At 44.6% G+C, this 24,926-nt stretch overlaps 1 protein-coding gene across 1 annotated transcript; it reads left to right on the forward strand.

Annotated features, from left to right (window-relative positions):
- The first annotated feature begins 436 nt into the window (after positions 1–436).
- Positions 437–24,145, forward strand: LOC118097922 (tumor necrosis factor receptor superfamily member 1A). Its single transcript, XM_035141240.2, has 10 exons — positions 437–620; positions 5,788–5,989; positions 11,714–11,842; positions 11,999–12,145; positions 13,758–13,842; positions 14,576–14,643; positions 16,010–16,129; positions 19,702–19,739; positions 19,862–19,988; positions 21,713–24,145. Exons 1-10 carry the CDS (start codon positions 582–584, stop codon positions 21,979–21,981), a joined length of 1,224 nt encoding a protein of 407 aa, XP_034997131.2. The 5' UTR covers positions 437–581; the 3' UTR covers positions 21,982–24,145.
- The last annotated feature ends 781 nt before the right edge of the window (positions 24,146–24,926 follow it).

Here is a 24,926-nt window from a genome sequence, read left to right on the forward strand (position 1 = left end):
TCTATAAAATCAAATACAGTAGTTTTTTTAAGGAAAGGGGAGCTGATGGATTTATCCAGTGCTCCCCCCCTAAAAAAACGTTTAGGGGTACTCTCATTTTCCTACTCACATTGAAATACTGTACTGCCCCTCAATGAGGCCAAACCTAGATTCATAAAATGTTTAGGGGTTGTATGCGTACTCCTGCGTCCCCCCCCCCCCAGAAAAAAAGCACTGGATTTATCAGTGACATTGCCCAGATGAAGCAACCTTTTGGGAGGGAAGCAAAACTGGGCAAAGGGGAAAAGCCACAGGAACTTTGTCCTCAGTCTTTTCTTGAGGCTTCTGTGCAGTTTATGGGTTAACTGCCTTGTTCGTGTGACGAATGGAGATGGGAAAGGCTAAGCGTGGCCTGTGGGTGGGAATTCAAGTCTCCACCCTTTCCCTCATAATTTTTTTGGCTTCCTGTGCTTTAAGGAACTTGGATTACTAGGCAAGCAGGTTTCACTCTCCTCTCCGCCTGTGGGGAGGCCTTGCCAGAGGAGACGGAGCGAGGGGGCCCCCCTGCCTGCAGATGTAAGGGACGAGCTGGGCCAAAAACTATGGCCCCACTGGGGCTGTTCCCAGTTTTAGTGGCGATGGTAAGTGAGAAACTTGGGGGAAATTGGTCAGAAAAGAGCGGAGTCCATGATTTTTCGTGTGACCAGAAAGGCACCGGAAGTCCACCGCCTGGCAGCTTGTGCGCTGAATTCCTGGAACTGACATAAGCGAGGAAGCCTAGCAGATAAGAGCAGAAGATATTGGAAGTTGTGTCACAAAGGCAAAGGGGATTAGGTTATCTGACTCCCTCCACTGCTTTTCCTCTGGAGGTTCAGTAGTCTTTTTGCTTCCTGGAAAACTTCTTCAGCACTCGGGCCTGTTGTGTATTTGCTGGGTGGGGCCTCTCCATAGTGCATGTAGTACAGGCAATATGCAAACTCGGCCCTCCAGATGTTTTGAGGCTACAATTCCCATCATCCCTGACCACTGGTCCTGTTATCTAGGGATGATGGGAGTTGTAGTCCCAAAACATCTGGAGGGCCGAGTTTGGGGGGTGCCTGGTGTAGTAGTTTTGTTTTGTTTTGCTTCCTTGCTCGCTTGCTTTGCACCACACTGAATTGGTTAGTGAGCGGCTGCTGGCGGTGTTCGAAACTCCCTTTGTTCCAGGCGCATTTTGCGACAGGGAATTTCATTGAAGCGCACAGTTTCCGAGCTCTGGGCGCAGTACTGCACCTAAGATTTCAAATTAAAACTGCAGAGTGGAAGGAAAGGAGGAGCTTTTTCTGCCTCCCCACTTCCAGCTACTCTCTGAAGACTGGAGAAGAGACACTCTTGAGAATATTAGGGGGTGGGCAGGGGAAGGACTAAACCCAGGGTTCCCAACGTGGGTCAGATGCCCCACAGCGGGGCAATTTGATTTTTAAGGGAGGCAATTTGAGAATGAGTTAGACCAGGCACCCCCAAACCTCGGCCCTCCAGATGTTTTGGACTACAATTCCCATCATCCCTGACCACTGGTTCTGTTACCTAAGGATCATGGGAGTTGTAGGCCAAAACATCTGGAGGGCCGCAGTTTGGGGATGCCTGAGTTAGACCAAGTTAATGGCCTTTTAGGCTTCCTCCACGTGAATAAGAGTTCGCATTTTGAATACTGTCGTACCAAATCGGCTCCTGGAAGTGAGCGTTCCGGTTTTCGAATGATTTTCAGAAGCCGAACGTCTGGAGCGGCTTCCATGGCTTCCGATTGGCTGCAGGAGCTTCCTGCAGCCAATCGGAAGCCACATTTTGGTTTTCAAATGTTATGGAAGTCGAACGGACTTCCGAAACGGATTCCGTTTGACTTCCAAGGTACAACTGTAATAAGAATTATATATCAGGCATCAGGATTTTAGAGATGCTTAGGTGGGGCATGCCCCCCCCCAAAAAGGTTGGGAACCACTGGACTAAACCATGTAAAAAATGAACATAACATTTTAGCTGCAGTTCATTCATTTTCAGCTTTGTATTCTTGTTATAAAAAAAGCGCACCCAGGCATTCCGTTGTTGTGCCCATAACCTAGGCATAAGGTGCCATTTAGCTCCTAGCTTTCATACCTCAGTTTCTAACACTGGCTGCTAGGCATGCTGTTTATTTCCTCCCCCAAACTTTGCACTTTTCTCCTTCTCCTCCTTCAGAATCCAATTATGACAGCTCAGGGCTAGCACCAGCAACTGCTATATTCTTTGCTGAGAGAACTTGGTTGCACATCTGGTTTAGAAATGTAGTAAATGAAATATTTTTGACACAAGGCCAGGATCTATTGCTTTGAAACTCCGTAATGGAAAGCTCTTTATTTCCGGTCGAAGTAAAATAGTGATAAAATAATCTAATACCAATACTTCAGAACCAAGCTCATGTTGAGGCATGACATGTAACGCTGATTAGGAAGTGAACTCCATTGATTCAACAGCAGACAGAAGTTTTAAGAACTGATCAATTCCTGGATAGAAAAAGGTTAGGATACAATTACCAGAATTACAGAATAGTCCTAGGAAAACTTGTTCCAGGCCCATGGAACAAGTTATGTCAGGTTATGTCAGGATCCGGTCAATAATTCCCATGGGGTCCACTGCTACAGAGCCCTGAGAGCATTTCCTAGTGTTCCACATAATTGCCTTGGTATACCTCCTGGAATTTTCACTTATCTACTGCTGTTTTACGACATTCTTGTTTTGTTCTGTTTTTAAACCCAGCACTAACCCAAACCTGGCATTATGGTTGCATCTGAAAGCTCAATGCAGTTTACAAAGTGGGTTAAAATTAGTGTTTGAGAAGCCTTACAGTCGCTTCAGAACTTGCATTGCTGCGGATAGTTTCTTCTTGTACCACCTCCATGAGAGGTCCAGAGGGCGACAACATGAGAACAGGTCTTTTCTGCGGTGGCTCCCCATTTGTGGTATGCTCTCCCCAGGGAGGCTCACCTGGTGCTTTTGTTACATAGCTTTAGGCGCCAGGTGAAAATGTTTCTCTTCAACCAGGCCTTTGGCTGATTCACAATATGTATATCCTTTTAAATGTCTTTGTGGAAGGGAAGTTATTGGTTCATTTTGGTTTTTCTTTTATTATGTATTTTGTGTTTTCATTTAGCATTTTTAATGTTGTGAACTGCCCTGTGATCTTCAGATGAAGGACGGTATGCATATTTAATTAATAAATAACAACAATAGTGGTACCTCTACTTACGAATAACTACTTACAAATGTTTCTACTTACGAACAGAGCTCCGTCTGCCATCTTGGATGCGGTTTAGATAGGATTTTTTCTACTTACGAATTTTTAGATAGGGTTGCTTCGACTTACGAATTTTTTCTCCCAATGCATTCCTATGGGATTCGACTTACAATTTTTTTCAACTTACGAATGTGCGTTCGGAACGCATCAAATCCATAAGTAGAGGTACCACTGTAATAGGAGTAGTCATAACAATGATAATAGACAGCGTAGTGCTGAGTGGTATAGCAATATCTTCAGACCCTGTTTCTTACAACACAGAGAATAGCCAGAATATAGTTCCCGCCTCACACCCAGCTGCTCCGTAGATCTTGGCTGCTCAGTGGCAGTAGTAATAACATTTCATGGTGGTCATTTACACAATGAGGGAATCTGGGAGGTAAATGGACCTGTGTAGCTTGCTGTCTGGCTGTTTCACACTGGAAAACGAATAACGTGCTGATGGCATCAAATTAGCTGGGTTTCTCAGAACTATTAAATGAGGGTAGGTAGGGACCACCTAAATAACCTCCGTGCAGATCATTCTTTGTAGTAAGGTAAAGGGACCCCTGACCATTAGGTCCAGTCGTGACCGACTCTGGGGTTGCGGTGCTCATCTCGCGTTATTGGCCGAGGGAGCCGGCGTACAGCTTCCAGGTCATTTGGCCAGCATGACAAAGCCGCTTCTGGCAAACCAGAGCAGCCGTTTACCTTCCCGCTGTAGCGGTTCCTATTTATCTACTTGCATTTTGACGTGCTTTCGAACTGCTAGGTTGGCAGGAGTATAAATTCTTTGTAGTATTTATCCCTATTGGGGTGTGGGTGGGAAAACTGCCTCTTAGTGTTAAAGAGCAGGCAAGCTGTATCTCTGATCTTGACACTGTGGTTGTGTTATCTCACTAAGGTTGTGAGATAAAAGGTTCCTCTGACTGCTTTTTAGAGACCACTTAATGAAGCAGGCTAAGCACTTGATTTCTCAATCTGATCTAGTTCCCAATCAGAGCTAGGTTGAGGGGTGAGTGGGGCTGGCACACTTCTTGCAGCTTCCTAGGTCGTCGTCTTCTTCTTCTTCTTCTTCTTCTTCTTCTTCTTCTTCTTCTTCTTCTTCTTCTTCTTCTTCTTCTTCTTCTTCTTCCCATAGGAGCCCTGGCAGCAAACACATCAATAATATAATACAGTGGTACCTCTACTTACAAATAACTCTACTTACAAATTTCTACTTACAAATGGAGCTCCGTCCGCCATCTTGGATGCGGTTTAGATAGGATTTTTTCTACTTACGAATTTTTAGATAGGGTTGCTTCGACTTACGAATTTTTTCTCCCAATGCATTCCTATGGGATTCGACTTACAATTTTTTTTGACTTACAAATGTGTGTTCGGAACGCATTAAATTCGTAAGTAGAGGTACCACTGTACAAACAAAACATATTCTTTTTAAAAAATATTTGATTTTTATCCACCCTGATGCATCTATATTTTTGTTCACAGACCGATCAGCAAATGTCTGTATTCAGGGTGTATTAAAAAATAGTACTGTATATAAATGGGACAACTCAAAGTGCTAATTGTTGGCAATATTACTAACTACGGAGGAATCCTTATGTTTCTATTCCTTGGATTCAGAATCCAAGCAACAATTAGCATTGTGACCAATCTGGGTTCTATTGCTCTCCCTTGCTCTGATGTTTAGTTGAGGTTGCACATGTACATGGAACAGCCATTACCAATCTGATAAATGTTTTCCTAATCACCTGAGAGAGATATTGTACTTTACAATCCATTATGCAGGGGTGAAACTAGATTTTATTTCACCCCGGGTCAAAGACTCAGGTTGGCGCACACACCTCATGCACATTTGCATACACACACACACACACACACACACACACACACACACACACACACACACAGGCTGGGAGTCTCAGTGGTGCCCCTCTGGGGGCTTCACTCACGGCAAAAAAACCCATTTGCCCCCCCAAGAGCTACAGCACTGCAATATGTTAAATAATACCATATTTTTTCCGTGTATTACTCTCCCCCATGTATAAGGGGGGATTCCAAATTAAGAAAATGGGGGGAGATTGCCCAGGGTTCTTGAGCTTTTTGTTGGGGGGGGGTTGGCGAAAATTGTTCACCCGCATGACCCGCGCTGCCACTCGCACACGTTGCAATAGCCACTTATTGGCTGTCACCTCGCCAGCAGAAGATGCCAATCGCCCGCCCAATTGGCACAGCAGCAGCCAATCAACACCAGCCCTTGCTGCAGCCACCAATAACATACCCAATAGCAGCAGCCAATCTCCAGCTCGCAGCAGCAGCCAATCACACGTCGCTCTATACACTATTGGTGTATAAGACGACCCCAAATTTTTTACCTTATTTTTAAATAAACAAAAAACCCTCGTCTTATACACTGAAAAGTACGGTATTTCGTGAAGGCTGAAGTTGAGCCTTTTTTTTTAAATAAAAAAAATGAAAAGCAGTTTGCTTGCTTATACTGTTCTTTTTCTTTGCAGGTCAACTTGAACCTAATTCAGACAGAAACTGGGGGGTCAGTGGGGGTAACCCTGAACCCTGTTACCAAACCTATCCCTGCAGTGGTTGTGGACAAGGATGCCTTCATCCACTCCAGCAGTAAACAAAAGAGGGAGGTGGATTGCACAGGAGGATACTATCTTCACCCAAATAAAACCCACTGCTGCATTAGATGCCACAGAGGTATGACAGAATGTAAAACAGAGTAATAACTATGAGATGTGATTTCCTATTTTTGTGTACCCCTGATTCAGTCAAGAATCCAGTTTTTGAAAAATGCACTTTTTTATTTCCCCCCCACTTCAACTCAAATATAATTGCATAGCAGTGAAAAGCTGGAGTATAAAAACTAGATAAATCTGAGATTCCATATACAGTCATACCTCATGTTACTTCCACTGCCGGTTACGTCTTTTCAGGTTGCATCCTGCAGCGACCTGGAAGTAATGGAAGGGGGTTTTGCCACTCGCGCATGCACAGTAGCGCTAAATCGCACTTTGCACATGTGCACAAGTGCCAGATTGAGCCGCGCACCTGCGCTTCAGGTTCCGGGCTTTTCATGTTGCGAACAGGCCTCCAGAACGGATCCTGTTCGCAACCAGAGGTACCACTGTACAATTAGATTGGGTCCATGCTCTCCATTGGGCATGTGGATTGCTGATGGGGCCAGGGTTGGGGGTAAAGGTAAAGGGACCCCTGACCATTAGGTCCAGTCATGACGGACTCGCATTATTGCCTGAGGGAGCTTCCCGGTCATGTGGCCAGCATGACTAAGCCACTTCTGGCGAACCAGAGCAGCGCATGGAAACGCCATTTACCTTCCCGCTTGGAGTGGTACCTACCGTATTTATCTACTTGCACTTTGACGTGCTTTTGAACTGCTAGGTTGGCAGGAGCTGGGACCGAGCAACGGGAGCTCACCCCGTCACAGGGATTCGAATCGCTGACCTTCTGATCAGCAAGGCCTAGGCTCAGTGGTTTAACCCACAGCGCCAGTCCCTGGCTAATTGAAATTCAGACAAAGGAGATGTCCGACCTATGTTCTTACCGATGTAAAAGGTAGTGGTGGTGCTTACCCCACCATAGTAAAGGTAAAGGTAAAGGGGCCCCTGACCATCAGGTCCAGTCGTGTCCGACTCTGGGGTTGCGGCGCTCATCTCGCTCTATTGGCCGAGGGAGCCGGCGTTTGTCCGCAGACAGCTTCCAGGTCATGTGGCCAGCATGACAAAGCTGCTTCTGGCGAAACAGAGCAGCGCACGGAAACGCCGTTTACCTTCCCGCCGGAGCGGTCCCTATTTATCTACTTGCACTTTTGATGTGCTTTCGAACTGCTAGGTGGGCAGGAGCTGGGACCGAACAATGGGAGCTCACCCCGTTGCAGGGATTCGAACCGCCGACCTTCTGATCAGCAAGCCCTAGTCCAGGGTCCCCAGACTAAGGCCCGGGGGCCGGATGCGGCCCAATCACCTTCTAAATCCGGCCCGCGAACAGTCCGGGAATGAGCATGTTTTTACATGAGTAGAATGTGTCCTTTTATTTAAAATGCATCTCTGGGTTATTTGTGGGGCCTGCCTGGTGTTTTTACATGAGTATAATGTGTGCTTTTATTTAAAATGCATCTCTGGGTTATTTGTGGGACATAGGAATTCGTTCATATTTTTTTCCAAAATATAGTCCGGCCCCCCAAAAGGTCTGAGGGACAGTGGACCGGCCCCCTGCTGAAAAAGTTTGCTGACCCCTGCCCGGACTCTGTGGTTTAACCCACAGCGCCACCTGTGTCCCCACCATAGCATTCCCTAAATCCATCCTACTCGGCAATTGTGGCTATATTTTGATATCAGTAACCAAAGTTTGCTTCAATAACTCTAGACCTCAGACTAATGCAGGAGTAAAGGAGGAACTGATACTTGGACATTAATTGCAATTCTTCCTTCTTTAGCCGCTCAGAGAATGGCTGTATGCATTACTAAGTTGTGTGATTTATTCAAATATTTCAGTACAAATGGCTAGCTGTCCTTTTACCACACCTGCTTGGCACACATGCCTCTATTCACACCTGCAAACTACTTCCCTGTGTTCATCGTATATGTTTTCAGAACACAGACAACTGTGTGTGATTAAGCTCAAATCTGCTAGGGGAACAGTTTCTCCTTGTGATCCTCAGTTTATGTTGCTGGAGGGCAAATTGCTGTCTGTCTGGTACAGCTGGCTAGAAAGTAGAATGTTTTTCAAATTTAGCAGAGCGCAGTATGAGTAACTTCTGTCATGACTGTAAAGCAACTTTGCAAGGTATTCTAGAAACAACAGACATGGTATCAGAGATTTTCCAGAAATTTGGTTTCATTGAGAAAGTATTATGAATATTCAGTATTTAACTGTGAAGGCAGTGGCAGAGAGAGGACAGAATGAGAAGTAATGCTGGAATGAAGCTGTACAATGGATTGCTTTGGCTGTGGGGAAGGATGGAATTGTTTTGGGAACTGCAGGGGGAAGGACTGTGGAAATTATTCATTTCCTTATGTTCTTACTGCACAAGGGTAGGAAGAAAATGGTAGCTTTCTTTCTTATGCTCTATCAGAGCAGAGGGGGCAGGGATCCTGAGCATCAGATTGTCTCGCAGCGCCGTCTTAAGCGCCCCTGTCGCCATGGTGCGCCGGATCTCTCAGGCGCCCTTCCGCCCCGTTTCCCGGCGCGGTGGGCGGGTGGGCGTGGCGCTGCTGCGCGGCGGGCGGGCAGGCACAGCGCGACCTCTCCGGCGCCCTCCCGCCCTGTTTCCCAGCGTGGTGGGCAGGTGGGCGCCGCGCGCAACTGCGCAGCGGACCGGCGAACCGGCCGGCGCCATGGTGCCCTGCGCCACCGGGGGTCTACGACAAGCCGGCCCTGTTGTCTCGCCAGAGTGGCGCATGCTCTAGTTATCTCCCATGTGGACTACCGGTACTACAATGTGCTCTACATGGGGCTACCTTTGAAGGTGATCCAGAAACTACAATTAATCCAGAATGTGGCAGCTAGACTGCTGTCTGGGAGTGGCTGCCAAGACCATATGACACCGGTCCTGAAAGACCTACATTGGCTCCCAGTACGTTATTATTCTTTTTTGTAGAGACTGAAAAGCAAGCGACTTAATCAAATATGTTTCTGAGCACAATTCAAAGTGTTGGTGCTGACATTTAAAGCCCTAAACGGCCTCAGGAGCGTCTCCACCCCCATTGTTCAGCCTGGACACTGAAATCCTCCTCACAGGGTCTTCTACTGGTACCCTCACTGTGAGAAATGAAGTTACAGGGAACCAGATAGAGGGACTTCTCGGTAGTGGCAGCCTCCCTGTGGAACGCCCTCCCATCAGATGTCAAGGAAATAGACAACTATCTGACTTTTAGAAGACATCTGAAGGCAACCCTGTTTAGGGAAGTTTTTAATGTTTGATTGATTGATTTATTACGGTTCTTGACCAGCACACATAAATATGCAATACATAAAACAATAAAAGAAAAACAGTAATAATCTAAAAATAGGCAATAAATATAGGTTTTAACAATTGTTTAAAAGAAAACTGATTAAAAGGAGTGTTACTGCTTAGGGAGGTAGACTACAGCAATTTATAACACTGGGTTTTTAATGTTTGATATTTTACTATGTTTTATATATGCTGTAAGGCACCCAGAGTGGCTGGGGAAACCCGGCCAGATCATCAATGTAAATTTGAAAAGAATCACAGAATCGTAGAAAAGCAAGCAATATGAAATTCATAGTATCATAAAATTGTAGTTGACAGTGACCCTGAGGTCTTCTAGTCCAACCCCCTGCAATGCAGGAATCTCAACTAAAGCAACCATGACAGATGGCCATCCAAACTCTGCTTAAAAACCTCCAAGGAAGGAGAGTCTACCACATCCTAAGGGATTCCGTTCCATTGTGTAAAAGCTCTTACTGTCAGAAGGAGGTTGTTATGAGTTATGGTTGCCAGGGTTTGTGGATGCCAGATCCCCCTAAATTCCTGGGTCTGATAGGTGTTAGAATTTAGTCAATGCTTGGAGTGTTAGAAAGGCTGCCAAAAGCGGAATTTAGCTAAGTGTTAAAATGCAGGCCAAATCAGCTTTCTGCATTCAGGAAATGGCCTGGGAGAATAGCCTTTAACCAAAGACATAGGGAAAGGTTATGGGCCATTAGAAAAGCCAGAGAAAGAGGACTCTGTGCCAGACTGAAAATTTGGGAGCCCCTCCCTCAGCTCTGAGATACTTAGCAGAATCCAAGCTGACTAGAGTTTAGGATTGCAGTTATGGTGATGCGATTTAGGGGAAAGAACTTGCAGTCTGAAAAAGTCTGCCAGCTGCAGAGAGGCAGAGCCATGACTGGTTTCAGTTTGAATCCCTGGCTGCAAGGAGATTCAAGAATCTCTTGGAGTGTAATGCTGGGAGCCCTTCTATCGCAAGCTCTACTCGCATATATGTGACGCAGGGGGTGCTGTGGTCTAAACCATGAGCCTCTTGGGCTTCCCGATCAGAAGGTCAGTGGTTCGAATCTGCACGACAGAGTGAGCTCCTGTTGCTCTGTTCCAGCTCCGGCCAACCTAGCAGTTCGAAAGCACGGCAGTACAAGTAGATAAATAGGTACTGCTGTGGAGAGAAGGTAAATGGCATTTTTTTGCGCTCTGGCTTATGTCACGGTGTTCTGTTGCACCAGGAGCAGTTTAGTCATGCTGGCCACATGACCTGGAAAGCTGTCTGTGGACAAACAACATCTCCCTAGGCCTGAAAACGAGATGAGTGCTGCAACTGCATAGTCACCTTTGACTGGACTTAACCGCCCAGTCTCATTTCCAAAGCATTTCCCAGGTAAAGTGTGCCTGGAACTCCCTGCGCTCTCGCGCCGCTGTGGAGATTGTAGGTGGCATGCTAAAAATTAAGACTGTATTCCTACCGAAGTCAGTGGGAAATACTTCTGAGTTTGAATCCCAGGCTAAAGCTATGGGAGAAGCAAGTCTCTCTTGGAGGGTTGTTGTTGTTGTTGTTGTTTAGTCGTTTAGTCGTGTCCGACTCTTCGTGACCCCATGGACCAGAGCACGCCAGGCACTCCTGTCTTGCACTGCCTCCCGCAGTTTGGTCAAACTCATGTTCGTAGCTTCGAGAACACTGTCCAACCATCTTGTCTTCTGACGTCCCCTTCTCCTAGTGCCCCCAATCTTTCCCAACATCAGGGTCTTTTCCAAGGATTCTTCTCTTCTCATGAGGTGGCCAAAGTATTGGAGCCTCAGCTTCACGATCTGTCCTTCCAGGGAGCACTCAGGGCTGATTTGCTTAAGAATGGATAGGTTTGATCTTCTTGCAGTCCATGGGACTCTCAAGAGTCTCCTCCAGCACCATAATTCAAAAGCATCAATTCTTCGGCGATCAGCCTTCTTTATGGTCCAGCTCTCACTTCCATACATCACTACTGGGAAAACCATAGTTTTAACTATACGGACCTTTGTAGGCAAGGTGATGTCTCTGCTTTTTAAGATGCTGTCTAGGTTTGTCATTGCTTTTCTCCCCTCCCAAGAAGCAGGCGTCTTTTAATTTCGTGACTGCTGTCACCATCTGCAGTGATCAAGGAGCCCAAGAAGGTGAAATCTCTCACTGCCTCCATTTCTTCCCCTTCTCTTGGAGGGTAATGTTGGTTAAAATGCAAGCTGCAACTCCAAGCAGTGGTTTTAGATAGATTTTGGCAGCAGCCTAAGCCACCCTCTAGGACTGGGTTGGGTAGTGAGTGATAAAAGATAGGGTTGGATTGAACCTGGGATATTTTGTATATAACTCACATCGTGTTGTACCATTGAACTACTGAAACTTTCATTCTATGCTCAGCCTTGCATTCCTTTTCCCACTGAATGACCTTTTCCTGCTTCCTTTTGGATAATTCTTTTTGCAGGAACGTTCGTTGCACAACACTGTTTAGACTCTGATAAGGCAACAAAGTGCTCAGTATGCTCTGAGGGTTCCTTCATTGATGGAGATAATAGCTCTGAGCAGTGTCGCGGATGCCGACGCTGCCGCCCAAGTAAGTCTTTTCTCTGTGTGTGCTCATGTCTGTGTGTTGGATAGGGAGGCCCCTGCGTTTGGAATGTTGCATATGTGTACTGACTGTAGATTACTTGTTTCTCGGGCATTAATGGCCCATGTAGAATTAACCAACTCTTCCTCTCTTTCTTCTTAGCCTTTGGACAAATAGAGATATCCAAATGTACCAGTGAGCACGACACAGTTTGCGGTTGCGGCAGAAATCAGTATCAAAGTAGCCACAGTGATGAATTCATGTGCAAGAATTGCAGTGCTTGTCCCAATGGAAGAATCAGGCTATCTTGTGAGTGCAGTAGGACAGAATCAATGTCTTAAAAACGTGACTCCATGAATAAATTCATTCATACTAGGAACAGAGACTCTTGCCCCTACAGCAAAGCTACGCATCTATCTTTGTTGCAAGCTGTGCGTGCTGGCAAAATTGAATTCCTTCAACTCTCCTTTGTCCTATAATACTGGTTTTCCTTATTTTTAACCCTCCCTCTCCTCTCCAGCTTTATGTATTTCTTTTAATGTGATATATCCTTAAGCCCAGCACCCTTAAGGCAGTATTAAATATGAATGCTGACGGTGGTGATGCATTTATATAGTGCTCTGTATAAAGTCCTTAAAATTTCACCTGTTAAGTTTCTGAAGGTGCTTCTTAACCAGAGAATGTTCTCTTAAACATGCTTTGTTCTTATCCTCAGCATATACCTGCAAGCACATCAAATGATCCTTCTGCACTTATTCTGACTGCAGGATGTACCTACTCCTAGCTTGGTACAAAAAAAATCACCAACACCTAGAAACTTACAGAATATGCCCTTAATGCCACACATGGAGAGCACCACTTTGTCTACCCCTGGCCTAGAATTTTGAGCTCCCCTGCTGCGTTTACCATATCGGCCCGAATATAAGCCACACTTCCCCCCAAAATTCTGACCGTGAAAAGTTAAAAGGGCAGCTTAAATTCGTGACCTTACAAAACTTGGCTTTTACGATATCGCTGCTGAAACAAACATACGGTAAAACGGAACAAAAAAATATATGTTTTATTGCTGATTTGTGATTTGCAATCATTTATGGGTGTGAGTGCCCTTGGAATTGTAGCAATTGAATAGTGATTTGCGATATTAGTAATTGTACGGTAACTTTTGTGGGCTTTAATCAAAGGCTTCAATTGGCTCGGAGTTACAATTCTACCAACCGCAGCAATTTTCAGCCTGTAACCCAGTTTTAAGGGAGTGTCTTATATTCGGGTATTGTCTCTCTCTCTCCCCCCCCCCCTTGAATTTTAAAGCTGTGGCTTATTTGCAGGTGCGGCTTATATTCGGGTCAATACTGTAATTGTGAAATTAAATTGTGAACAGATTGTTGCTCTTAGAACCATTCTGTTAATTCACCCTGCAGAGGGCACAGTTAGATGTGTTGACACAGGAGATCTGTGATTAGGACCTCCTGCAATTTGTTCCCAATGTAACAACAACACTGGCCTTCATTCAGATCAGGAGCATAGTGCTGAGAAAAGATGCTGGCTCCCTTTCACCCCCTCTGAGTCTTTCCATCCAGTGCTGTTTTCTTGATTAAAATCCCATCTCTGAAGCTACTGTTTGCCCCAAGAGGAAAAAATACGCAGGTACTGTCTGAGAACCTGTTATGTCTCCACCTGTAAATTGGCCCCACAATTCTCAGTGGGAAAACCACTGCATATGGGAAATGTAGATCAGATTTTGGCACCGTACTGCTGTTGTTGAATTGCCTTTAAAGCCACAAGTGATCCTGAATGCGGAACTTCTGCATCACATATAACTTGTCCCCAAATAATAAACCCTGCTTAGGTGCTACCGTGTTTGAGTGATATCCAAATCATTGAAATAAAATATCTCCTTCACTCACTTATCTTTTCTTTCTAGGTACCAAATTCAGTGACACAATATGTGAGTGTCGTCCTGGATCCTTTCTCCAAAAAGACGAAAACAAATGCTACCCATGCAGCAGGTGGGAAAAACCTTGTTATCTGCATTTTCTCAGTCACACAGAAAGCAAAGGCAGCCATGTTGGCCCATAAGGAAAAAAGAAAAAAACCCAAAGTCTGTATAAGGTCACACCTTTATTACACCAACTGAAATGTCACAAAATTGTTTGCAAGATCCTGACCTCCCCAGAACTCTCCTTTCTCTAAGTAGAGAGTCAAGGAGGCAATGAAATAGGAGGAACTTTAGTGCTATACAGTGGTACCTTGGTTCTCAAACTTAATCCATTCCGGAAGTCCGTTCCAGAACCAAAGCATTCCAAAACCAAGGTGCGCTTTCCCATGGAAAGCAATGCAAAGTGGATTAATCTGTTCCAGACTTTTAAAACAACCCCTAAAACAGCCATTTAACATGAATTTTACTATCTAACGAAAGCATGGATCCATAAAATGAAAGCGATGTACTGCAGTCACACAATCAATCAATCAATCAGTAGCTGAACTGGGTTCCACACAGTCACAAAAAAGAGCCACAAAAACAAAAATGCAAAATAAATAGCAAAAACAGACAGACCTCAGTGTAACACTCAAATCGGAGCACATTCGGCTTCTGAAAAAAGTTCGCAAACCAGAACACTTCCAGGTTTGCAGCGTTTGGGTTCCAAGGTGTTTGAGTACCAAGGTGTTTGAGAACCAAGGTACCACTGTAAAGTAGTATTCATCTCCTGTGCAACTGAGACCCACTTTCCCCTATTTCAGCTGCAATGAGAAAGAATGCAAGATGGACTGCGACCTTTCCGATCCAGTGATGAAGCCAGAAAATTCACGTAAGTTCTGGAAAAATAGAGTGGGGAACCTCAGGCATTTGGGGGGCAGGGGGTACAATACTCCAGGTCTCTCTCTTTAGCTCTTGATACTCTCCGCAGCAACAACCTTCACCAGCCTTGCTTCACACCTCAGTTGTTCTTGCATGGCTGGCAGAGGCACCAACTTCCAAGGGAGAATGGGGGAGCATGTCATGTGGTGTGTGATGTCAGGAGGAGCCGGGCTCATGGGCATAGCCAGATCAAGTAAAACAATACAAATACTTAACTAACTGACCAGTCACGTCAGTTCTGCCCAGCTTAACAAAAGTCCTGCCCCTCTAACCAAAATCCTGGCTATGCCCATCGCTGGGGTGGAACTGAATGTGGCTGGTTGCGGCTTCTCTTCCTGCGAGAGCTGCTTCCTTATTCCTTCCCCTCCAATTCAGGAGGAGGAGGAGGAGCCAGTCACTGAAGTGCTCTGTTCCGGCCTTTGGCCTCTTCCTCCCACTTTGAACATGGAAGGGGGCATTGGGGGTATGTGCCAAAGGGCTTGGCCCCTAGGAGAGGGCACCCTTGGTGACTGGAGAGTGTCCTGGAACTTTGACATCATTTACTTGTGTGGATGGAGGATAGAGAGGGCGTGTGTAGAAAGAAACCTACAGAACAAATGTAAAATGTTAGCATGTGACCCCCAGGTGCTTGCGCTTGGACTACTGCAATGCGCTCTACGTGGGGCTACCTTTGAAGGTGACCCGGAAATTTCAACAAATCCAGAATGCAGCAGCTAAACTGGTGACTGGGAGCAGCCACCGAGACCACATAACACCGGTCCTGAAAGACCTACATTGGCTCGCAGTACATTTCTGAGCACAATGCTGACCTTTAAAGCCCTAAACGACCTCAGCCCTGTATATCTGAAAGAACATCTCCACCCAATTGTTCAGCCCAGACAATGAGGTCCATCTCCAAGGGCCTTCTGGCAGTTCCCTCATTGTGAGAAGTGAGGTTATACGGAACCAGGCAGAGGGCCTTCTTGGTAGTGGTGCCCTCCCTGTGGAACGCCCTTCCATCAGACGTCAAGGAAATAAACAACTACCTGATTTTTAGAAGACATCTGAGGGCAGCCCTGTTTAGGGAAGTTTTAAATGTTTGATGTCACTTTTTTAATTAATATTCTGTTGGAAGCCGCCCAGAGTTATTTATTATTACACAGAAGAGATTGCAGACCTCAGGCTGAAAAAGGTTCCCTATTCCTGCTCTCTAATACATGACATTGGCTTCACTTTCCAATCATTTATCTCCACACCATATCCTATCCATCTCGTTGCACCTGTTTTCCTATCCTTCCAGACCCTATAATCTATATTATGCTTACTTTTCCTTACAGAACACACACTTCTCACTATACTAGTTGTCGCATTCGGAACTATCTGTGTATTGCTGTTGGTGAACACATTTCGCAAACGATCCTGTCAGAAGAGGTTCAGATCCAGTTTCTGTCCATATGGTGAGTATATCACTTGCCTGTTGGAGGATCTAGATTAGGAAAAGTCTGTGGTTTCAAAGCTGAGCAAGGGGAGACTTGCAAAGGGCTTTAAGGGCTGTTCTTAACCTCTGGAAGCACAAACAGGAGCAGCGTGTGCAGGGCGACATGCTGTCTTAAAGCCCTTTCTAAAAACTCTCTATGAAGCAGCTGCTCCCCTTATTCTTCAAATATTGGAGAGAGCAGGTGGGTGGGGAGTATGTGGGGAACTTGCAAATGCTTTAAGACAGTCCCAGCGCTCATGCTTGATCCCCCAGAGGTTCAGATGGACAGCCGGTGTGTGTGTGTGTGTGTGTGTGTGTGTGTGTGTGTGTGTGTGTGTGCTGTCTTAATAGCAAAATCTCCTTTTGAAGTGGCCTCTTCCCCTTCTTTAAGTGAATGGTCAGCAGAATGATTCCACCGTGCCCTAGAGCTGCCCAACTGCTTGCTCTAGTGCAGGCACCCCCAAACTGCGGCCCTCCAGATGTTTTGGCCTACAACTCCCATGATCCCTAGCTAACAGGACCAGTGGTCAGAGATGATGGGAATTGTAGTCCAAAACATCTGGAGGGCCGAAGTTTGGGGATGCCTGCTCTAGCGTTTAAAGGAGAAGAGGGGGGCTGCTTTAGGGAGTGTGGGTTCCGCCCCCCAAGGACTTTCCCTTTGCAAAGGGAGCTCTGCTTCTCCTTTAAGCAGGCAGTTCCCACATAAGCACACAGCGTATACCTGTGGCCACCACTGTGCCGGCCATGGACACAGTGACACCTTTGGGAACTTCCTCTAGGCCTCTGTGGTGATATCGCCCCTTTAAGACTGATTTATGGGAATAGGTTAGAATCTCAGAAATAGTGAGCTTACATACAGCTGTCTCCTGTTAAGGCTTCAAGGCCGGTGTCACAAGATAATTGGGTGGAAGAGGTGAACGCCCATGGCCTAAGTTCCAATAAAATCTGAGTTGATAGGAGCTCTTGCCAGTCAGCCAGGCGTCTATTTGGGCTTTTGACAGCATCTTGTTCCTACTGAGATTTAAGTTTAAGCATTTCTGTTAATTAGCTGGATAAGTTAGTGTTTGTTGTTTTCTTCCCTTCTGAGCTATTTTTAATCTGTGCAAACATTTGGAGTTTATCTCTCTCATAGAGTTTTGTTTCAGTAAAGTCTGTGTATGATATTATGAAATTTGGTCTGGTCTGAGTTCCTGAACCCTTAAATTTTGACCACACTTTTTGGAGCAAGGGTCATCCATTGCAGCCCCTGCTTGATATTGATGCAATTTTCATAATTTCATAAGATGATGGGACGGGTACCTTTTTCTACTTTAAAAATACAGTGGTACCTCGGGTTACAGACGCTTCAGGTTACAGACTCCGCAAACCCAGAAATAGTACCTTGGGTTAAGAACTTTGCTTCAGGATGAGAACAGAAGTCACGTGGCGGCAGCGGGAGGCCCCATTAGCTAAAGTGGTACCTCAGGTTAAGAACAGTTTCAGGTTAAGAACGGACTTCCAGAACGAATTAAGTTCTTAACCCGAGGTACCACTATACATGTAGTGGATAAATTAGTTGAGAGACAGACAGGCCCTTTCCCATTTTCTCATTCAGTTCTAATTGCTTCTCAAGGCTCAGATTGGCAGCTGAGCAGGTATCTAGAAAGTAGGAGGGGGAATAGGAGGAGGGGAAGGGTAACCATCTGGTAGAGTGGATGGAGGAAAACAGTAAGATGGTTGAGAGGGGAGAAGAGAAGAAATGCAGAGTGCCACAGAAATTGGGAGAGAAAGCAGAAATGGGAGGTGATTTGCCTACAAGAAACCCATGTGACAAGAAAGCATAAGAGAATACTGGAAAATAAATGGTTGGGTCAGGAATTTATACAGATATTAAAAAGAAAAGAGGGGTAGTAATCTATGTGAATCCTAAATTACAGGCAAAACAATTATTTAAGGATAAAGAGGGAAGGACACCAGGAGTGGAGATCTCAAAAGGAGATAACGTTTGGTTTTTAAAACTATCATCAAATCATAGGCCACTTCTGTATGTTGATGGTCTTCGTGCTATGTAAAAAAAGCTATGAAGATCCATGAGAATCTCTGCCTTGGATCAGTAATAATAATAATAATTTATTATTTATACCCCGCCCATCTGGCTGGGTTTCCCCAGCCACTCTGGGCGGCTCACAAGAGAATTAAAAGCCCAATAAACCACCAAACATTAAAAACTTCCCTAAACAGGGCTGCAGTTGGGGAATTTTACCACATGTGGTGGGAGTGTGATAAGATTAAAAAATTCTGGGAGTTGGTGTACAATGAATTAAAAAAAATATTAAGATACACCTTCCCAAAAAAGCCAGAGGCTTTTTTGTTGGGATTAGTAGAGAAAGAAATTTTAAAAGTGTACCAAAGATTTTTTATGTATGCCACTATGGCTGCTAGAATTTTAATCGACCAGAAATGGAAAACGCAAGAAATTCCATCAATTACAGAATGACAAATGAAGATCTTAGACTATATGGAAATGGCCAAATTAACCCACAGAATTCGGGATCAGGACGATGTGAAATTCTGATTAGAATGGAGTAAATTTGTTGATTATGCAAAAGATAATTATAAGGGTATGAAAGTGTTAGCGGTAGTAGCATAACTCCTACAACGATGCAAATATGTTATAATAGGAAAATATGAATCAGGATTGAAATAGTTTACCATTTGGTGGGAGGAAGGAAGTCGCATGGTATGGATTGGATATTGTATTGCTGTTTTAATGTAACTATGTATAATGGAAATGAATAAAAATTTATTGGTTAAAAAAAAAGAAGATCCATGAGAATCTCTGCCTTGGATCAGTAATAATAATAATTTATTATTTATACCCGGCCCATCTGGCTGGGTTTCCCCAGCCACTCTGGGCGGCTCACAAGAGAATTAAAAGCCCAATAAACCACCAAACATTTAAAACTTCCCTGAACAGGGCTGCCTTCAGATGTCTTCTAAAAGTCAGATAGTTTTTATTTCCTTGACATCTGATGGGAGGGCATTCCACAGGGCGGGTGCCACTACCAAGAAGGCCCTCTACCTGGTTCCCTATGTTCTTGTGGTGCTGGCAAGCACAGGATCTGCCATCTTTACTGTGCAGGCTACCCAAGTAAGCTTTAATTTTATGTGATTTTGGTGGGGCTCCGGGTAAAATCCTGCAAAATCATAAAGATCCAACATTTACCCAGACCCCTGGAAGAGCAAAGAGGGGCAAGCTGGGGAAGAGAAGCAATCAGAGGGATATCAATGGCACCATTTCAAAATTCCAAAAAGCTTGGCTTATGTTTGTAGACCCAACCAGCTGCAATGCCTCCAATATCTCTGTAGCCTAGTTATACATACTCCAATTCCTTTAGTGAAGTGAATATAAGCAGAATTCTGGCCTTCAGCACAACCCTGGCTGTTAAATGCATCCAGTAGCTAGTAGCTGCCACCATTCGTGTTTGCTAAAGAATCATCTAGCCATCTATTAGCTTGACAATAACAATAAAGCTGTAAAATAATTTATTCTGGGATTATTATTTTTTGCAGCTCCAAATCTGCAGCCAACAAGTGAACCTTCCTCAGAGGTAAGTTGTTGCAAAGGTTTCTAAAATTCCTCTAAACCTCAGGATTGTTTGCAGTTCATGCCTAGCTTTCTTATTTTCTAAGTTCAGCCAACCGCTTACTTGATGTTTCTCTTGTTCCTTAGGTGGTAGAGAAAGCGAAAAGCACATTTCTGGAACAAAACCAGACAGGCAATCTTTTGCTACAGAAAGCCACACCAGCTGACCTCCCAGATTGTGTAAGGGTGGCAGGAGAGACACAAATCCCAGATCGTGAGTGCATCTTAATTTCGGAAATAAAACATGGGATGGCAGGGAGAAAATGTGAGTTATTTGTGCATTGCTCTTATAAAGGTGTTAGGGGTGTGTTTGTTTGTGTGTGTGTGTGTGAGAGAGAGGGAGCACTATTGCCTGTAACAAAAACCCAAGAAGGTGCTAAAATCCTGAATTTGAATGTTACACAGAAATCCAGAAAAGCGGAATGCCAGTTGCTGGGAACCTTGTGGGGAGAGCACTGCTGTATTTAAGTCTTGTTTGTCGACTTCCCATGCATAGCTGGTTGACCACTGTGAGAACAGGATGCAGGAATAGAAGCACGCTTGCGCAATCCATCAGAGTTCTTCTGTTCTTAAGTGCAGCTATCTGGTTATATGAGGCATTGCAGATTGCCCATAATAAAAAAATTCCTTCAGTAGCACCTTAAAGACCAACAAAGTTTTTTATTTTGGTATGAGGTGGCGCTGTGGGTTAAACCACTGAGCCTAGGGCTTGCCGATCAGAAGGTCGGCGGTTCGAATCCCTGTGACGGGGTGAGCTCCCGTTGCTTGGTCCCAGCTCCTGCCAACCTAGCAGTTCGAAAGCACGTCAAAATGCAAGTAGATAAATAGGAACCGCTACAGCGGGAAGGTAAACGGCGTTTCCATGTGCTGCTCTGGTTCGCCAGAAGCGGCTTTGTCATGCTGGCCACATGACCTGGAAGCTGTACGCCGGCTCCCTCGGCCAATAACGCGAGATGAGCGCGCAACCCCAGAGTCGGTCACGACTGGACCTAATGGTCAGGGGTCCCTTTACCTTTACCTTTAAGGTGCTACTGAAGGAATTTTTTTTATTTTGCTTCGACTCAGACCAACACGGCTACCTACCTGTAACCAGAATGCTCATGTTTCAGTACAGTGGTACCTTGGTTCTCAAACTTAATCCATTCCAGAAGTCCATTCCAAAACAAAAGCGTTCCAAAACCAAGGTGTGCTTTCCCATAGAAAGTAATGCAAAAGGATTAATCCGTTCCAGACTTTTAAAAACAACCCCTCAAACAGCAATTTAGCATGAATTTTACTATCTTAACGAGACCATGGTTCCATAAAATGAAAGCAATAAACAATGTACTGCAGTCACACAATCAATCAGTAGCTGAACTGGGTTCCACACAGTCACAAAAACAAAACAAAAAGAGTCGCAAAAACAAAAAATGCAAAATAAATAGCAAAAACACAGACCTGAGTGTAACACTCAAAAAGGAAGTGTAACTCTCAAAACAGAGCACTTTGGCTTCCGAAAAAAGTTCGCAAACCGGAACACTTACTTCTGGGTTTGCAGTGTTTGGGTTCCAAGTTGCTTGAGTACCAAGGCATTTGAGAACCAAGGGACCATTGTATTTCACGTTTGTCATAAAATGAATGTGCTATTAAGGAGACATGGCTGTCTCAGAGAGCCGTTTTTTAATAGTAGGGAGAATGGAAATATTTTTTGTTACTGACAATTTATACCACGCTAGGGTTTCCTAAACTTGGGGGTCTCCAGCTGTTTTTGAAGTACAACTCCCATCATCCCTAGCTAGCAGGACCAGTGATCAGGGATGATGGGAATTGTAGTTCAAAAAAAAACCAGCTGGAGGCCCAAGTTTGGGAAACCCTGACATAGACCAAATACTGGGAGGTGGGCAGAGCATAACTCTTAACAGCATCACTTGATTTCTCCTTGGTTCCTTTTACCCCTAGGTCCTGAAGTTTTGTATGCTGTGGTGGATCATGTACCGCTGCCTCGGTGGAACGAATTTGTGCGGCGCCTGGGACTGAATGAAATTTCAATAGAGAGGATTTATGCAGAACATCGGCACATTCGGGAAGCACAATATGTCATGCTGAGACAGTGGAGGCAGCAAGCAGGCCACGGTGCCACTGTAGAGCGCATCTGTTATGTTCTCAACCAAATGGAGATGAGTGGCTGTAGTGAGACTATTCAGGAGGACCTGTCCAAACTGCCTTAGATGTACTGCATCAGTACTCACTCACACCAAGCACAATCATCTCTTGATGACTTGTAGCGTCGTGGTGGATTGTGTGTTTGAATGTGCCATTATGCCATAAACAGAACTTGTAGGTGTATTACCTCCAACACAATGTTTTTTTCAATGGAGTAAGCTCACTGTGTTCCATTCTTAAACAATCAAGAAATATGTGTCTTCTGCCCATCCCTGTCAAGTCTAAGCCCTCCTTTCAGAGGGCTTATCTACTCTTCCTTTTGTCCTGCTGCTTCCCCCGCCCAGGGGAAACTGCTCTTTAGCTCGTAATTGGAGCAAATGGCAATCTGGTTTTCCGCCGTTCTTATCTATTTCTTAAAGAGTGGGTTTTCTTGGAAAGGAGCGGGGCAAATGGCAAACCACTTGGAGCCATGCTTTCTAGGCATGGCACAAGCAGAAGCGTGTGCAAGCCCAGAGTTAGATTTTGGCCTCTTCACTTGCTTGTCATCTACAGTACTTTATTATTCTTTTTTGTAGAGACTGAAAAGCAAGAGACTTAATCAAATACGTTTCTGAGCACAATTCAAAGTGTTGGTGCTGACATTTAAAGCCCTAAACAGCCTCGGCCCAGTATATCTGAAGGAGCGTCTTCACCCCTATCCTCCAGCTCCGAGGGCCTCACTGCGAGAACTGAAGCTATATGGAACCAGGCAGAGGGCCTTCTCGATAGTGGTGCCCGCCCTGTAGGACACCCTCCTTCAGATGTCAAGGAAATAAACAACTACCTGACTTTTAGAAGACATCTGAAGGCAGCCCTGTTTAGGGAAGTGTTTAATGTTTGATCGTGTTTTTAATATTCTGTTGGAAGCCGACCAGAGTGGCTGGGAAAACCCAGCCAGGTGAGCGGGGTATAAATAATATTTTTTAAATTAAATGTTCTACTTTATAGGATTGTGAGAATGTCTCCCGGCCTTTTCTGATCCAAGGCTCTTTCAATCCCAACCAGCTTGAATGTGTGTGGGTTTTTTTTAAAAAAAACAACAACAACAAACCCAAATGTATATATCCATTTTCATATATTTTGATGTCTCTCTTTCTGCCTCCCACAAGGTCTTCTTCAGGGCATGCATACACTACAGACATCTTGTTTAACTGTGGTTTCTTTTGTGTATGGAACATTGGAAATGGTTGTTTGGAGCACTAACAGACAATTTTAGCTACTGTAAATTGGCAGGAAGACTTTAGAATCATAGAATCGTAGAGTTTGAAGGGACTCAAGGGTAATCTAGTCCAACCCCTGCAATGCAGGAATCTCAGCTAAAGCATCCATGACAAGTCGCCATCCAAGCTTTGCTTAAAAATCTACAAGGAAGGAGAGTCCACAACCTCCCAAGGGAGACTGTTCCACTGTCTAATAGCTCTTACTGTCAGAAAGTTTTTTCTGAGGTTTAGTCAGAATATCCTTTCTTCCAACGTTAAGCCATTGGTTTGAGTCCTACCCTCCAGAGCAGGAGAAAACAAGCTTGTTCCCTCTTCCATTGATGTGCGACTATCATATCTCCTTTCAGTCTCCTCTTTTCCAAGCTAAACAATCAATACCCAGCTCCTTCAACCGTTCCTCATAAGGCTCAGCCTTTATAGAACTAGCATAAATGAGTAGTCATAATCTCGCTCTAAATCTTTGCTTGTCTTTCCCACCATCATATTCTTTCTCTCTTCCTTTTTTAAAATAAAAAAAAAATCCAATATTGTGGGGACATTTGTGCAACCCACCAAAGGATAAGCTTTGGATAAGCTCCAATGAACATAGTGGGATTTACTTCTGAGTAAATGTACACAAGCTTGCACTGGCAGTTGGCAAAAATTGAACTCTCCTGGACAGCATAAAGTTAATGAGAGTTAGGAGGAAATATTTCAATCTGAGATTCAGTGGAGGTGCTCCAGCATAAATAGTACTTGTTGGTTGATTGGTGTCTGTCTGTTTCGAGAGACAATGGAGTGTGCCTCTGGGAGTGAAGCCTGGGCAGTGTGTATGGAGGTCCTGGGAATCGCAGTTTTATCTGTATATATTTGCCGTTTGGGCTAAGTAATGCAGTTAAGTATTTTGTATATACTTTTGTTGTATATTTGTGTAACCCTTGTTATAACTGAGCGACCAAGTCTCTCACAAAATACAGCAAGACAAATGTGCTTTCTTTTTTATTTTCTTGAACACGTTTGTTCATTCTACACTATAGATATAAATGGCTAAACCGTAATACAAATTAAAACCTGAAAGCAAAAGAGAAGCTGTTTTTCCTTTCTTTTTCCCAACAAAAGCCCATGAGCAAAGGGAGACAAATGCCTTTCTTCAGCACCCCCTTTCATTTCAATTACATCTTTTCCAGCATTCCAAGTTGTTTGTTTGTGTCTCTCTGGCGATCACTCTTAGCCGAGTAAGATTGTCTTTGATAAACACGGTGTTAACAATGAGTCCATAAGTGACTGTGGAGGCCAGTTCTGGGTCCAAGCGTCCTTCCACAGTGGGGACATTGGTTTCCGGGCAGGAGTTGATCACGTCTCCCTTGCGTCCTGAGTTCGAGTGTTTTCAAAGCCCATGACACCTTTGGTAAAGGCTGTTCTCCAATTGGAGCGCTTGTAGGCAAGAGTTTCCCAATTGTTGGTGTTTATACTACATTTTTAAAAAATTGTCGAGACAGTCTTTAAACCTCTTTTATTGACCACCAGCATTATGCTTAAGAGTGCTGGAGGAGACATAGTTGTGTTGGGCAGTCCAGACTCCAGCGTGCATCCATGATTACAGTAGCCTATAGAGATGGATCTCAAGCTGGTTTGGATTTACCCATCACATCTCAGATGGTAGAGAAAGCCTAACCTTTCATTATAATGTACCGGTGGCGGCTCCAAAGATTCCCTCCCAGGCCAAAGCCAGCGCCCATTTGCACAAAGTAGCCCTCCTGCCCTTCCATTCG

The sequence above is a fragment of the Zootoca vivipara genome, chromosome 16, assembly GCF_963506605.1.
Source record: "Zootoca vivipara chromosome 16, rZooViv1.1, whole genome shotgun sequence".
NCBI lineage: Eukaryota > Metazoa > Chordata > Lepidosauria > Squamata > Lacertidae > Zootoca > Zootoca vivipara.

Bases quoted from the DNA above. Each gene is read 5' to 3' on its own strand.
- LOC118097922 (XM_035141240.2), top strand. From the start codon at position 582: ATGGCCCCACTGGGGCTGTTCCCAGTTTTAGTGGCGATG. The intron at 5,990-11,713 runs GTATGACAGAAT...TTCTTTTTGCAG, and splicing joins CTGCATTAGATGCCACAGAG to GAACGTTCGTTGCACAACAC. The intron at 19,740-19,861 runs GTAAGTTGTTGC...CTTGTTCCTTAG, and splicing joins CAAGTGAACCTTCCTCAGAG to GTGGTAGAGAAAGCGAAAAG.